We start from the raw sequence: 17,381 nt of genomic DNA, 5'->3' as shown, positions 1-17,381 counted from the left end.
CCAAAACATCCTCATAGAAATACTCAGAATAATATTTGATCAACTATCTGGGTACCCTGTGGCCTGGTCAAGTGGACACATGAAAATTAGTCATCATAGGCACTGCACACTTCTGGTGCAACATTCTGGAGCTATAATCAGATATATTATATTCACCTATTTCTTCTAAATAAATCTATTTTAAGTTTGCAAGTAAACTTCTTATGCCTTGTTTTCAATATCTCCAGAACAGGTCTCCTCAGCACTACTGACATTTTGAGTCAGGTATTTCTTTGTTGGAGCTATACTATAGCATTGCAGAATGTTTAACTGCATCCCTGGCATCTACCTGGTAATGTCAGTCACAATCCCCTCTAGATGCCAGTTGTAACCCCTCCCCCTACAGTTGTGGGAACCAAACATATTTCCAAATATTGGAAATGTCCCTTGTGGGACAAAATTGCCTGTCTGAGAATACTTCTAGACTGGTACTTATGTGACAGTTTGTTAGCAGCTGTTGTGCTATGGTGTCATTAGAAATTTGTTGAGTGATTTTATAAATTTTTGCCTTCATTTTTCTTTAACCCAATGTGTAGACAGCCTTCTCAAGCATTATAAGCCATATTTTATATTTGAAGTTGCCTTATATCTCATTGTCTTTTCCTATTAGCTGTAAATATACTACATATGAATACAGAATCTGGAAGTTTGGGGGACACTCACAAATATAATGTTCATAACGATCTCTTTTTTTTGGTTTTGGCAAGTCAGTAGCAGTTTGGTGGATTGGTCTGGATTCTAACAGAAATAGATTGCAATGTCTTAATTTGCAGATTTGTTCATTCAAAAAATCATGCTTGATGTACTTTTTTCCAGATTAGTCTAAGACATGTCATTTGACAGGTAGTTGAATGCTAGTATTTGGAAGATGTGATCCATTCATTTTCTTTTTTACTTGTGACTGAGAACATCTCACTTGTTAGGGTTAAAGGAAAAAAAATAGTAGGTAAGGTTAGGCATAGTTTGGATAAAATTTCATTCTATGGTGGCTCTTTTTTCTCTTTCCTTTAACTTGCTGGGCTCTAGTCAGGATCGTTGATAATGGAAAACATTTCCCTCAGTTCTTCTGTGTGGCTTTCGGTCTGCAGAGGTGCATGAACGGCAAGTTACTAGTGTGCCAGAGTGTGAGATTTGCTGGACTTCTATTTGCTAGGCTCTGAGGCTTGTTTGACACTTCACAAAATTTGAATGTGGAATTTCATGTGGGATCTGTTTGTTTTAATATCTCTTATTTGCTGTATATGCCCGAGTCTCCAAACAGACCAGTTGGTGTCTTGAAGTGAAACAGGAGACCTGGGTTTGACTTCCAATTCTTCTGTTTGAACTAGTGTATGTCCCTTCAAGATTCAGTTTTACTGTTGATAAAACGTGAATAGTAACATTCTTCCTTCAGGACTATTTCAGTGGTTAAACAGACAAAGTGTGACAACTGTTACACTGTTTGGCACAAAGTAGATAACCAGTCAACACTATTTAAATGAGTAAGCCAATAAAAAGAATTTGATAAATAAAATAAAAACAGTACTGCACTTAATTCAAAGAATAAAATAAATATTCATGAACCCATACCCATATCAATAATTAAATAAATAAGTAAACGGGAATAAGAAATAGTTCTTTCTTACAGAGGAATTCCAATGAAAATATATTAAGAGAGTAAGAGAAAAAAAAAATCCTTACAGTAATAATTGTAGCAGAAAAGAACTACCAATAGTTGTTAAAAAAAATAGTGGGCAAAGTTTGAGGAAAACTAGATATTTTCAAAGCCTCAAAGCCTCAAAATATATTCCCCGAGAGGGGGAGAGAGAGAGAGAGAGAGAGAGAGAGAGAGAGAGAGAAATTACAAAGGAAAAAACAGCAACTTTATTGTGGAGAAAACTGGCAGATATCACCTTGATCAGGAGATCAAGGCTGACATGACATCACTGGTAAAAGCCACATTAACATTATGTATCCCCTGACATGACACATTGAGAAGCACATACCACTACTGTGGTTCTGGCCAAAAAATGCATAACTTCAATCAAATCATAAGAAAACAATAGACAAATCCAAACTGAGGGACATTCTGCAAAATGTCTGACAAACATCAAGAGTGTGCAAGTCATGAAAGAGAAGGAAAGAAAGAGAAACTGTCACCATCAGGAGATGTAAGGTCTAAATGCAATATGGGATCCTGGCTTAGAAAAAGGATATCAGTGGAAAAACTGGTGAAATCTGAACAAAGTTTTTGGGTTATAGTTAACTGTATCATACTGATGTTGATTTCTTAGTTTGGCAACTGTATCATAGTTACTTATATAAGATATTAACATTGGGAGAAGCTGGGGGAAGGGGACATAGGAATTAACTCTATTATTTTTGCAACTATTCTGTATGTCTGAAATTATTTCAAAAAAAGTTAAAAAAAAGTAAATGGATAAGACAGGCACAGTTATATTCTCTCATATGTTTACAAATGCTACATCCATCTATGGCTCTTTCTAGCTACCACTGCCACCCTTCATGCTGGGACCATGCTTCACAGTTTATAGATATGCTCCATGTGTACCATCTCACAGAAATCCTGCAAAATATCATTCCCATTTCACAGCTGATGATACTGAGGTTTAGAGAGGAAAGGGGCTTGCCTCAGGTTACCCCAGCTGCTCTTCCTTTTCTTCTGCATATTACAGCAAAGGATAGTTGTAGAGAGAAAAACTCAATCTGTTCAATAAAGATCACACACAAGCTTGCGATTCTTTATTATACAAGGGAGTTGACAAAAGGGGAAATTCATATCGGTCAAAGAATTTCCACAGACATTCCCAATGATCTAATTAACATAATAAAACAATAGCTGATATCCACTGAGTGCTTGCAATGCGAAGCACCCTTAAATATGATGCAAATTCTACTGTGAAACTCTTCATTAGGACCAGGTTAGAAAAGGCCCAGCTTCAAGGATTCTGACTTGCATAGGCTGAGTACTCCCATTTCTAGAAGTTCAAAAACCTCCTTTCTTATCTAAATGAGAGAAAAGACCAAAAAAAAAAAAAGGTTTAAAATCAAGCAAAGATGGTGAAAACATTCAAACATCTGTACTTCTGGGTATTTACACAGTTGTTATGGCCAGTATCAGAGAGGCACAAGTCCTGATCAACCTGATTCAGAGTTGAAATAGTCACACAAATAAAGGAGGAGGTATTATAGAACACATCAGTTTCATTAACATGCCCATTTGTTTGTACCCATTCAAAATAAAATGCCATACAAATGTGGCTCAAGGACTATTATATGCACTATTATATGCACTATTATTATATTATTATATGCACTATTCTACTATAGGATTTTATTGTCTTAGGATAAATGCTAATGATGTCAATATAATCAGTATAACTATGATGACAAAAAAATTTTGATATCATTTCTCATTATTATAACTAAACAATAGTAGGATATTCAGACTTAACATTATAACTGAAGTCACCAAATAGGGTCTCATATGTCTAATATAAAATTTGTTAAACTAGTTTTTAGAAGCTGCCTTGTTCAGAGGCAGAATGTATGATTCTATGTGTGTTTTGGGGGAGAGAATAGGGGGTGGGTTGTAATTGAATAGAAGTTGTCTTTTACCCCAAATTGGAGGTTGATAATAACTCACCAATCAATTAAAATCAGGTTTTGCCAATCTGGGGATAAGGTTTTATGTGGTAAATTATTCAGCATGTCTGGAGGAGCAATTCCAAGTCTGTTCTATAGTTACTGCCCTGATTTATTTCTGGTTGGTGACTGGCAGCCATGTTTATTACTATGCAAACCCTAGATTGAAAAATTGGCCCCAATAGTAACATGGTGGGTGGCAAAATCAATTTTTCACATTATGATTATAATGGATTACTTTCATAAATATATAATGAGCTAAAGCTCATTTATAAAGGCATTCAGCCATTCAATTCTAATCCATTAAGACATCAAAAAAAAAAAAAACTTCCCAACTCCATAAAACCAAAATATCTTTCTAAATTAAGTTACTGGTTTCTGGGGCTGAGAAGATGCTGGCAAAGGTACAAGTTTGTGTCTCTCATTCTCCCACCTTGGCCCAAAGTGCACATATAAGAATGATAGGCAAAGATGATTGTGTGTATGAGGAAAGGCACAGGAAAAGTGCCAAGTCCTTCAGATCTTCCTGTATCTCAAAGGCAAAGTACAGTAGTTGTCCTACTAGGGCAGAGGCCCTTGGTCATTTAATAAGTGACAAAGTGGACTCCCATAACATAAAGGATACAGTTCTAAGGAGTTGAGTGGCCTCCATAATTGTAGTTATCTCAGAGTTAAAAGATAAAAATCATGTCAAAAGCCAGAATGTATTGGCTCTCCATGTCAAAGAATTTATTACCATAAAAAAAAGGATTAAAGGCTATTGCTGATTAAACAGTACCTCAGGAATATCCATCATTCTCCTCATCTTCTGATCTCTCCAGTTCCAGTCAAAAATCAGAAACTTTAAGGGGTTCAAAGTAAGGCTACCTGAAAGAGAAAGCAAGAGTTGCTGTAGTAAAAACCTCTGGACATAAGCTTATTAAGATGATTTTTTATTCTAGTTGCTTTTCGCTTCATTTGCTGTCTTTTCCCCTAGCAACTAATCTCTGCCCATTAAATGTTGTTCTTGCCTGATGGAAAGCAAAAAAGCCCTCTGGGACTTCTTTCCTTTCAATTTTATTATTGCTCCTGAAAAAAAGCAGAGAAGCTGCTCTAGCTAAGCTTGTTGAATCTGGAAGGTGGAGCCTCCTTCCTGAAAGAACTGGATAAGGTGTATTCTGCAGTTAGGCACAGTGGCCCTTGGAATCTGCTTGACTTCCAGAGGTAAGTGGGGAGGAGGAGGAGGAACACAGGGTTGGGTGGTTTGTTTTAGGCAAAAAAGGAAGTCCACATTAATTGTTCTATTTAGTCAGATATCCTCTAATGAGGCTGAAAAATCCTCCAAGGCCTCTTTCTCCTCTTTTCCTGTCTCTCTGGAAGACAATTATTGAATATGAGGGCTGGAGGAGACCCCTGGGATTGTCCAGTCCTCAGGTATGATTTTCCTACTGCTCCAAGCTGTTGCATGTTGCATGTGCAAACAGTACCTGAAGACCTCCTCAGCCTGAAGCACTTCCCCTAGCTTTTCCCTAGGCCACTTCAATATTTCCCTCTCTGCTTCAAGTAGCTTTTCATAATTAAAATGCTTAGCAGGGGACAGTGGCAAACATTAGCTTATCCCAGTGACTCAGGATGATGAGGCAAGAGATTGACAAGTTCAAGGCTAGCCTTAGACCTTGTCTCAAAAACAAAATAAAAAGGGCTGGGGATGGAGCTCAGTGGTAAGAGTGCCTCTGTTTTCAAACCCCAGTACCAAACCAAACCAAACTAAAATAAAACAAATAACAAAACTCCCACAAAAAATCCAAAATGACAACAAGAAAACAAACCAACAAAAAACCCCAACCAACAAATGAGCAAAAATACATTTTATTTAAATCTCTCTCTGCAAAAGAAAAATGCAAATGGAAAGCTGGGAAAGAATGGGTTGATGGCCAGTCTTCTCTTAAAAATAAGTGGTGGAAGAGCAAATTCCTCTGTAGAAAAACTGGGCACTAAGTAATAAGAGCTTTAAAACACTATCTGACAAGTAGTTTTCCTTCCATAACATCCGAGGGAAAACACAGAAACTTAAACATAGTCACTTGTAAAGATGATGACAAAAAATTAGAAAATAAAACCAAAAATCCTGTCATAAAAAAACTGAAAAAGGACCGGGGGTCGGGGGAGGAGGTTGTGGCTCAGTGGTGGAAAGCTTGCCTAGCATGTGTGAGGCACTGGGTTTGATCCTCAAAACAAAACAAAAACCTGAACAAAATCCACAACAGTATAGTTTTTCAATAGAATGCTATAGAGATATCACAAATGAAAAACTAAATCTAGTCATGAAAGACAAGGAAAGTCCTCATGAAATATATAGTAGGTGAAAAAAGTAGTCTGCAAAGTTATAAGCTGTAGTACTAAATGCATAAATGTGTTGAAAAAAGACTGAAGGGAAATATATTCATTATAACTAACGAGATTATCTCTATAGTGCCTTATTTTCTTCTCTGTCCCTTTTTGTATTTTTCATATACTCTTATAGTCAGGAAATCCCCTTCATTATTAAATTATAACAACAAAATTCAGTCTCTAATTGTACACATTCCACTGTCAGGAGATATGGTTCAATGTCTAAAAACTCTCCTCTATATCTAACACCATAAATATCTTGTTAAGTCATAAACAGCTATTTAAAATGCATTATGTGCCATTGGTCTTGCTTCGTTAGACTTCCAGTTTCTAGAGTGTGAGGGTGGCTGTTCTTTGCATGCAGCTCAATACCTGATGCTAATGAATATTAAATATCTTATCAGATTCAGAAGTAAGTTATTTTCATTAATATACAACATCAACAGCTCTTAAATGATTTTCCACATGAATTAACCTTCACATTTTCTCCCAACTCTGTGGAAATCTAATTTTAACAGTCTTTCTTTCCACTTTTTTTATTGGTGCATTATAGTTGTACATAATGATGGGATTTGATGTTACATATTCATACATGCACACAATATCAGTTGACCAATATCACTCCCCAGCACTCCCACCCCTGCGTCCTTTTCATCTACTGATTTTTGACTTTCATGAGATAAATGCCCCACTCCCTCATTTCTTTTTTCCTCTCTAGCTTTCACATGAGCGAAAACATGCGACCTTTGACCTTCTGAATTTGGTCTCTAGTTCCATCCATTTTTCTTGCAAAGAACATAATTTCATTTTTCTTCAAGGCTGAATAAAACTCCATTGTGTATATAGACCATATTTTCTTTACCCATTCATCTGTTGATGGATACCTAGGGCTGGTTCCATAGTTTGGCTATTGTGAATTGTGCTGCTATAAACATGAGCATGCATGTATCACTGTAGTAGGATGACTATAATTCTTCAGGGTAAATACCAAGGAGTCATATGGTGGTTCCATGGCTAGTCTTTTAAGGATCCTCCACACTGATCTCCATAGTGGTTGTACTAATTTACAATCCCACCAGCAGTGGTTTGGGATTGTATATTAGTACAACCACTAATGACAGGAATAATAATAGTATCTACCTTAGGGATTGTTATGAAAAATGAAGTGCCAATAAAGAGCTCAGCACAGGAGAGTGTTAGCTAGTCAGGATGCTGTGAGCACCGAATGAGACAGCATACAAAAGTGGGAGTTCCTTTTTCTCCACATAGTCTCCTGTGCTGAGCTCTTTATTGGCACTTCATTTTTCATAACAATCCCTGAGGTAGATATTGATATTATTCCTGTCATTCAGATAAAGAAATAGGCTTAAAAAGGTTAACTGGCCAAAATCACAGAGCTGGTAAACTGCTGGACCTGGGCTTTGAGTTCCAAGGTCTGAAACCTTACTAGGGGCTCTTTATCTCAGCACTATGTTGTTTACTCACTGTCTCCTCTTGGTGTACGGTGTGGATCTGCCTGTCCTTTTTTGAGTGGGCTCTTCTCCATAATTTCAAGATCAGTTAAAGATCCTTCCTTGCAGGGTCAGGCTTCTATAATAATCTCTCCCTCATTTCAAATCTTACAGAACTTAGTGATCATTTGGCTCTCAGCATTAACTGCCTCATGTTGTCAAACTCATTCTGTGAACATTTAGCTCTTGAACTGGGTCATGAGTTCCTTCAGGGAAAAAGGCTGTGGAACCAGGGAGGCCTGGACTGAACGACCTCAGGGATTTGCTTAAACCTTCTGAGGTTCAGTTTTCTCTCATAAAAAATAAGACTGTTAGCCAGTCCGGATGCTGTGAGCACCGAATGAGACAGCATACAAAAGGATGTCTAGCATTAAACTAAGTACAAAGAGGAATTCAATAAATGTATGTTTCCCTTCCTTGTTGGAGGCTACTTAGTCTCTTTCTTCTTTGCATTTGCATAGAACTCTGCATACGGTTGGATTTAATTAACAATGGATGATTTTCATCTAGAGAGAAACCAGTCTTTGGGTTGTTTCTGAGTAAATGCCCATCTCTGTACTCAGTTACTATACTGATGAACATATACTTTAATATATACACAATAATCTAGGAATAGCTCCAGACAGTTATAAAACAAAGTTCTATTACTACATTAAGTAAGTAACTTAGAAGTCTGGTTGGCAGAATAGATAAAAAGATCATCAACAGGTTAGCAGGTTCTCAGGCTATTGGCTTCAAGAAAGTCAACAACATATAAAAATTCACTGGGAGCTGCTGTCTGGAATACTTTCTGAATAAAGTACTAAAAGAGAAATGCATTTGGATAGGAATAATACAGAATATCTCTATTTTATCTATAGAAACTGCATTTTTTATATACCAGCCCTCAACCAGAATGGGAATCTCAGGGAACTAAGAATCAATTACCTGGGAGGCAAATGGTCAATACATCCAGCTCTACAAATTCCAAAGATTGCAAACTGGTTGATGAAACCTGTTGGATCTACTAACCTGGTAGGATTTGAATGGTTTAGGTGGGCAAATTCAATTCAGTTCATCACAGAGCTTATCATTCCCCATTGCGTTATCCTCACTGGCTGGCTTCAGAGACTACAGGATAAGTTTCCCACTGGGGAATTAACTTAGAGGTCTGGTGTCGCTATATTCAAATGCAGTTTCCTAAACTCACATGGGGATAAGGCAATTCCTAGTTTTGGGTAAAAGTATCATTGCATTTTTCCTACCTTGTTTAATGAGCTCTTTAATTCTGCCTGGTGTTCCCACACCCAGGTGCACCACACGCTTCTCCAGTAATTTTACCTGCTCTTGAACCTGCTCCAAGATGGAAGAGAAGAGAGAAAAAGAAGAAACATTAAGGAATTGCAATTATAGGCCAATTTAGCGTATTTTAACTCAAAGTTAAAAAAGAGAAGCACAAATGAGGTTACTGGTGTTTAGGATCAAGTTCCAGGGCCAAGGAAAAAACTTCCCTAGAAAATTGGCAAACCCTCAAAGAATCCAGGAATCAAGCTTCAGTGGCTGTATAGGAATGGAACATGATAGAATAATGAGGGTGGGGGGAGGATATGCAGAGGCACGAAATTCAAAGAAAACCAGAATGGTTGCTAAACATGTCATATAAGCAAGCCACCAAAGAAAACACTAAGGACACTAGGAGAAGACTTTGAAGAAAAAAGCTGAGATCTGGCAGTAGCTCTTAGCAGTGACTTACATTTCTTATCAGGAACCATTAGCTTACCTTTATGTGTTTTGCAAATAATTTCATAACTTTGCTGTCTCCTCGGAATGCTGTCATTGATCTAATGAAAAGAAATAGATCAATGTTTAAGAAAACTCACTCATTCTGGACTGTGTTGACTACTAAGTGTATTCAAAGAATGTGTGTGTATATATGCACATACATACACATGTGTATATATCCACAAAGTTCTGGAATTTTCAGGTTAACCCTTTTGCAATGAAATTGAGGTGGCCTGCTGGACTCAATAGTGGTGCCTATAATCTCAGCTACTCTTGGGCTGAAGAAGGAGAATTGAGAGTTCAAGGTCAGCCTGAGCGATAATGGCCCTGCCTGAAAGGAATCAGAAATCGGAGTGGCCTTTTATTCAGGCACATATCTGTGGTGACTTCTAACTTTCATACACAAAGTTAACCTTACTAAGTCTTCCTTGATTACCGAAACACATAGATTTGCCCTTCTCTTATAATATACTTTCCACATTTCAGGTTCCTGGCAGAGAATTTATCTTCTAAACTTCCTCTGTAGTGTAATTCTCACACAAATTTTGGTTGGACAAGAAATCTTGGAGCTGTGCTGTCAACCTGGGCTCTCTAGAGCACTTGAAATATAGCACCTGAAATTCTGTTTTGAGTGGGCATAAATGAACCATCTTTTAACTGATATTTGGGGATAGACCCAACATGGGAATATTGCTGTTCTTTATATATTATGATGTTTTGAGAAATATCATTGACCAAGAGGAATAGTGAATAGTGAATTGTGCTATGCAAGTTATATTGCATGTGAGTTTTTACATACACATAAACTTTCTTCATGTTAAGGTCAACTAGGAAGGCAGTTTAACATAATTCATGGCTCCCAAGAGAATAGACGTCATAAGAAAAGTTAGAGTTGAGCCTGCTCAAAAACAAATTTACAATTCATTTAAACTTGAAATGGATCGAAGTATTATCAGGGACACAGAAAAATAGTGAGAATTGGTACAGGACTTTTATGCCCCTTAGAAAAGAATTTATATACAGTAAAAGCTCAAATCAATTTGACAACTTGCTTTTAAGAGGTCACCTCTAAGTCAATGTCTTTGCCATTTACATTTCAATCTGAAATAAATTCCGAGATGGTAGTTTTTAAAGCAATAAAAAGTCAATGTGAACTGCTGTGATCTCAGGACCAGGAAGTACAGGTGCCCAGAATTCAGAGTTTAACATCAATTATGTTTGTATCAGAAAGAATTGAAAGGAATATTTTGCTTCACTGAGTGGGTAGGTGATACCATTTTATGTGTATGCATAGGTGGGGGAAAGGAGAGTTTAAAGGACTATAAAGTTTACTAACTATTTTTCTAACTCATGATTGTATTAGTTCATTTAGAAAAATAGATGCTAAGTATCTACTGAGTGCCTACATTTGCACCTTTGTCCATATGACCAAGCTCATTTTTCTTCATGAGTTGGATTTTCTTTTGTCTCCTGTCAAAGCCTGGCTCAGAGCCTGGCTCCCAGAGAGAGCTGTTCCCAGTGCATCCTGTCTTATTCTGTTGATTCTTCTCTGAAAGTTGAATGTTACCACTTACCCAGTGGAGACATTTGTGTTTATTCTACAAAAATACAGTAAGGTATGTGAGAGAACTTAGTAAAATGTTGACAAATTATTTTTAATATATAATTTTTATATTCAAATTTTTGGTCCATTTGAGATTTATCTTGGTGTAAGAAGTGAGATATGAATCCAGCCTGCCTTTTCCAGATGGCTAGCCAGTTGTTCCAAACCAATTTATTAAATAATCCATCTTTCTCTGCTGATTTCTAGTTTGTCACCTTAGCTATATGTTATATTGCTATAAGCATTTGTCTGTTTCTGAACTTTCAATTCTGTTCCACTGTTCTGATCTGTAATACAGGTGACATGTTTTAATTATTGAGATTTTGTAATATATACATTTGTAATTGAAAGGGATAATATCTTCTTTAATATTCTTTTTTTTCAGAATTTCCTTGCTAATTTTGAGTTGCATACTTTCTTATATGAATTTAGAACAAGTTTATCTAGTTTAAAAAACAACTCTACTGAAGTTTAATGGGAAACTGAAATTTGTACATTATCCTAAGTAAAACAGACATGTTTACAACATTGAGTCTTCCTATTCAAGGATACAGTATAACTTTTTCTTTGTTCAAGATCTTTTGTTGTATTTGATGTTTTCTTTATGTAGATTTTGATAAGTTTATTCTTTTGATTCTATCTTCTCTTATTATTTTGAGTCAGATCCCTTCTAATTTTCCTTCTAACTGGATGTTGCTGGTATAATCTCATTGCTTCTATACACTATATCCCCACACAGCAGCTAAAGTAAAGTGATCCTTTAAAATGACAACTCAGATTACTGGAATACTCTGCTCAGAATCCTCCAATGGCATCCTACCTCAGGGTCTTTTGTGGATAATGTCTCTTCTACCTGGAATACTCCTCTCAGATAAGTGCTTGGCTTTTTCCTTTACTCCATTCAAAACTTTGCTAAAATGTCGTCTCCTTAGAAGGTTTCCATGACCAATCTTTTACAGAGTCCCCATTTACTTCTATCCCTTTGCTAAACTTTGCTTTTTCTTTATATAACTTATTAATATACCTGACATTATGATGTCTACTTATTTGTTTATTGTCTCTCTCCCCCACTGGAATGTAAATTTCATGAAGGCAAGGACTCTGTTTTATTACTACTTTAACTCCAGCACACAGTGTGTATCAGGTTGGCATCTATCAGTCAATCAGAAAGCATTTATGAAGTAGAATTGGAGAAACTTCTACCTGATGAGCTCCAGGGCTCGGATGGCAGAGCTGCAGATGATCAGCATCAGTACAGATTTCTTCTCACTATGGTTTTTCCGAAGTTTTACCCACTTAGGGCAGACTAAAAAAAAGAGCATGTAAAATTATTTTGAATATAGTAAATTAGAGACCCCAAATTTGCATATTCTCCATTTACCTCTTATTAGTGTTTAAGCAAAATGAAATATAATGTACACTAATCATTATAATTCTGTTTTCTGGTTATTCTAGATATTAGATCAAAATGACATGTCATTAATTTACAACACAAAACACATAATATGCCAAGCACCTAAATGTGATTAGTTTTAAAACTAAGTAAAAAAAAGTTTAGACTAACAAATTTTCAATATTTTATGATTGATAATTGAAAACAACATTGATTAAACATTGATTTTTTTGATTAAACAGGAGAATTCTGGCCCAATAATGTTAGGTTTAAAGAGGTGCCCAGTGTAAGACATAAAATAGAACTGACATTTAAATAACAGCCAATATTCCTTAAACATTGTGCTAAGCATTTTGTATGTTTTTTCTTTTTGTTAGTTCTTATAAAGCAGTGAGTTTGAATATATTATTACCTAGATTTACATTGCTGAATTTGTTGCTGAGAAAAGTTTTTTCATCAGAATTGCTTACAATTTAAAAGAAAAATGTTAAATCTCTGTACCTAAACTAGTTCATTGCTGGCCATACATAAATGACAACTTGATATGAATAATCCATGGCTATGCCCAACAATACTGAAATGATCAAAACAGATTGACTTGTAACTGCTATGGTCTGAATTCTCAACACGTGAACAGACTTTCAGGATCTCACAGCTGGTATAGCATTCAACACAGTCCAATTTCCTTATCTTTCAGGTAACAAAATCAAGTTCAGGGAGTTCTCAATGACTTGTCCCTGTTCAAATAGCAAGTTACTGAGGACATGGGAATAGAACACTATTCTTTGGTTTCTAGACCAATATTTCTAATGTGGACCTTTATTTATTTATTTGTTTATATATGGTACTGAGAACTGAACCCAGTGCCTCATACATGCTAGGCAAGCACTCTACCACTGAGCTACAAGCCCAGCCCCAGGTTAATAATTTTTTTAAAGACCAAAGGTAACTTACTTTCTTTTAGGTATGATGAAAGACTGTGAGTCAAATCATTGGCTTTGAGGAAACAGGAATCTAGAAATATGATGAACAAGCTTTGTAGAGAATTTTGCAAACACACAACCACGAGAGATTAAATATGAATGATATATATTTGAACAAGTTATAAAACATCAGTGAATTGTAGAATCATTATATATTTTAAAGCATCCTTTAATATTTAAAATAACAGTAGCACAGAAGTAAACTTTTAAAAAACCCTCTATGGAGCTGCTCATCATTTCTTAGAGTATTGAAACAGACACTTTGCGTATTATTCAGCAGAGAGATGAAGCACCTTTGTTTTCCAAATTCATAGAATAAGCAACATACAAAGGCAAAAGGAAATGGCCAAAAAATTTATGAGAGATGCTCAAACCCACTAGCCATCAGAGAACTACAAATTAATACAATGATGAGACACCACACTCATTTAGAATGGCAAATATTAGAAGATGCATAATACCAAGTGTTGTTGAGAATTCAGGGTGATTGGAATGTTTTCATGGAGGATGGAAGTGTGAACTGGTATACTTATTTTGAAAATTAATAATACAAGGATTATATACCCTATGATACCCTGATTTCATTTCTGGGTAAATAATGGAAATAAATCTTGTGTGGTCTATAAAGGGACATATACAGGGACATTCATCGTGGCAATATTTGTGATATGGAGAAGCAGGAATAACATAGTGTCCATATCTTGAAAAACGGATCTACAAATGTGGTAGATGAAAACACTGGAATACTATGTAGCATTTGGAAGTGATAAATTAGATGTGCATGAAGCCATAAGGCATATCTGGAGAAGTGTGAAATGAAGAAAAAAAAACACAAAGAGAGGATCAATACAAAGTCATTTAGATAAGATTTAAAACATATACACACAACATGACATATTTTGTAAGAATACATACATATTTGAAATATATAGTAACACTGGAATGAATGTCTACGAAGAAAGAAAACTAGTGTGGATTTGGGAAGAATGGAAATAATGCATCAAAATACAATGTCATGATAAAAGACAATGTAATACATTAAAATAAAAAAGAGCCCTTGTTGACCAATGGCTGTCATGGGCTATCAATTATGTAATACCTTTAACTTGTTTTCATTAGATGAAAAAAAAAAAAAGCAACATTATGCTTATTGTTATGGTTTAGATGTGAGATGTCCCCCAAAAGCTCATGCAAGACAATGCATGGCTTTGGGATAGACATTTGTGTCTGGCAAGTAGAGTCTCTTTTTCTGTTTCCTGATCATTGTGTGAGCTGCATTCCTCTGCCACACTCTTCTACCATGATGTTCATCCTCATCTGAGCCCCAAGGAATGGAGCCTGCTCTCTATGGATTGAGAACTCTGAAACCATGAACCCCCAAATAAACTGTTTCTCCTCTAAGATTGTTCTTGTTGAGTCTTTTAGTACCAGCAGTGAAAAAGCTGACCAAAACAGTTAAAAACCTGATTCTATAAAAAAGTTTCTCTGTAAATATAGCAAGTGTTAGGAAGCAAAATACTTCTAAATTTGTATTGTGACCCCAGCGTTATGTAACTCATAGTACATGAGTAACTAACTTCAAAGATGTTGCCTATTATATGTTCTAGAGCCTTTATTGGTTTCTGCCACTGCCATTGCCACTGTATTTTTCTAAGCTTGGATACAATGAGACTCACTTGGGGAGCTTTACAAAAGATACAGATTCCTGGGATGGACTTTCCTTGGTACAGTGTCTCAAAATTCCTTGAGAGTGGGCTTGGGCTGCATTTTAAAAAGTTCCTTGGAGATTCAGTTGCAGCTAGCCTTTAGGCATTCAGGATCATGGATGTAAAGTACACTGCAGCTCTCAGGCAACAGCAGAGCTAATTAGCTCCTAGAAATTCTGGCCTCAAAACCCTAATTAAGTGCCATGTGTGTGATATTAACAATGCACAGTGCACAATACTAATTGAAAAGACATGTTCCAGCCCTGCAGACACAAACAACCTCAAATTAAAACCAAGTTAGATACATGACAAACTGAGTAGGAACAATATTTATTATTTATATCCACCTTATACTTATGCCCTTTCTTGTGCCTGTTCCAAATAACCCATGGCATCTCCCTGCCCTCACCTAGAATAAACTTCCTTTCTGTCCTTGGACTCATCTGTGCAGTGACCAGGGCCCTTCCTCCTAAACCTTCCAATGATGCCTTAGTTTATTGTGTCTCAGAATAGCCTAATTTCTTAACTGAAAATGAAAGCCTGTTTCTTGGGCTATATTTCTAAGATAGTTTTTCCTTTGTAAATAAACTCATGACTACACATTCTTGTCTAATTTTGTTACTCAACTCTAATAAAACAATAATATAACCCAAACTCAATACAGAACCTAGATGAGTTTTTAAAGGTTTTTTCTGACCTTTAGCTCTTAATTCTAGAGAGAATCGAGGTTTATGATATTCTATAAGGTTACAGAATAGCAGCAGTCCCATTAGTTCATGAATCTTTCCTGAGTTTTAAAAGTATGTACTAACAAAGAACTAACAGGGAAAACTGACTAGTGAGTCACATAAAAATAAAATTTTAGCTAAAGCTTGAGAGGTGATTTTGTTGTAGCACTTGGTTCCTATGACAGAGCAGTCAGGACATAGCTCTCATGCCAGAGGAGCTGGAGTGGAGCTGTCTGGGTTCAGTAAGCCCCAAACTCCAAAGCTTGCTCATGTGCATATGCACTCCTTCAATTCCCTTCAGAGTAATTTTCTTGGAAAAGAAACTGGGCACTCAAGTCTTCAAACCCCTATACAGTTCAAAAAAAGCATATCACAAAATAATTATAAAAATCCAGGGAACAGACAGTTTTTCAGTTTCTTAAGCTTCTAGAAAGCATAAAGTTGTAATGGAAAAAGAAAATCAAACTACTCTTGGCTTTTTCCAAAAGTAGTATTAGCTATTCCTCATAGTCTATAAATAACTCATCTGAACAGAGGTACCCAAACTTTCTATGGTTTGCTTTTATGACAACATCTATTTTCTGCCAGGCTTGTGCAAAAGTGTTGAATGTATCATAATTTTGAAATCAGTTATTTCAATAACTAAACATACATTTTAATTATAAATACTCAACAGCAGTAGATCTGAAACTATGGCAGACTTAAGAATCATCTGGAAGAGATGTTAACCTTACTAAAAATTCAGAATTTGGTTACGTCATTTAGACAGTTTGTTTGAAAAAATCTGGAAAACTACTTGAAATACTACTCTTTTTTGTGTGTGTACTTGGGATTAAACCCAGGATTGCTCTATAACTGAGTTCCATCCCAGTCCATTTTATTTTTTATTTTGGCCCAGGTATCACCGAGTTGCTAAGCTAGCCTTGAACGTGTGATCCTCCTGTCTCAGCCTCCTGAGTTGCTGGAATTACAGGCATGAGCCACCATGCCAAGTCTAAAATACGACTCTCAAAAACAAAACCATGATTAGGAAATCCAGATAAACAAAATTTAAAAATTAAGATACTCATTAAGACTAAAGTTCTTATAAAGGAGAAGTAAACCAAAGTTTCATATCTATACTTTTAAATGTATGCTTTATCTTAATTTAACTTTTATCCTCATTAAGGTCTCTTATTCCTTAAAGAGTGTTCTAAGAAAGATCCAACAATTAATCTTTTTGAGTAAAAAAAAGAAAAAAAAAGCAACAAAAAAATTTTAGTTTTAGATTCAACAAATATTGCTTAGCATCCTAATAAAGAAATGTTCAGGAGTTAAAATTGTTAGATTGAGCCAGGCATGGTGGTGCATGCCTATGATCCCAGCTACTGGGAAGGCTGAAGCAGGAGGACTGTAAATTCAAGGCCAGCTTGGGCAAGTTAGTGAGACTTTGTTGCAAACAAACAAACAAAAAACAAAAACAGCCACAACAACAACATAAAACAACGAAAATGTTTTGCAATGTAGTTGAGTGCTTGTGCTGAATATCCTGGTTTTAATCTGGGCATGGTTGTGTACACCTGTAATCCCAGCAGCCCAGGAGGTTGAGGCAGGAGGATCACTAGCCAGCCTCAGCAAAAGCAAGATGCTAAGCATATCAGTG

At 36.1% G+C, this 17,381-nt stretch overlaps 1 protein-coding gene across 3 annotated transcripts in view; it reads right to left on the bottom strand.

The window, feature by feature from the left end:
* Positions 1-2,759: 2,759 nt before the first annotated feature.
* Cmss1 (cms1 ribosomal small subunit homolog) overlaps positions 2,760-17,381 on the bottom strand; it is a 330,405-nt gene continuing 315,783 nt past the window's right edge. For all 3 annotated transcript variants that reach the window (XM_026402410.2, XM_026402407.2, XM_026402408.2), the window contains 6 exons: positions 13,277-13,336; positions 12,133-12,235; positions 9,325-9,385; positions 8,810-8,897; positions 4,463-4,551; positions 2,760-3,045 (listed from right to left, as the gene is read on the bottom strand). In XM_026402410.2, the coding sequence (XP_026258195.1) occupies positions 2,962-3,045; positions 4,463-4,551; positions 8,810-8,897; positions 9,325-9,385; positions 12,133-12,235; positions 13,277-13,336 (485 nt within the window). In that variant the 3' untranslated portion in view covers positions 2,760-2,961. The remainder of the gene's footprint in view (positions 3,046-4,462; positions 4,552-8,809; positions 8,898-9,324; positions 9,386-12,132; positions 12,236-13,276; positions 13,337-17,381) is intronic.

This window comes from Urocitellus parryii, chromosome 2 (genome assembly GCF_045843805.1).
Source record: "Urocitellus parryii isolate mUroPar1 chromosome 2, mUroPar1.hap1, whole genome shotgun sequence".
NCBI lineage: Eukaryota > Metazoa > Chordata > Mammalia > Rodentia > Sciuridae > Urocitellus > Urocitellus parryii.
This window is presented reverse-complemented; position numbering and strand designations above follow the sequence as displayed.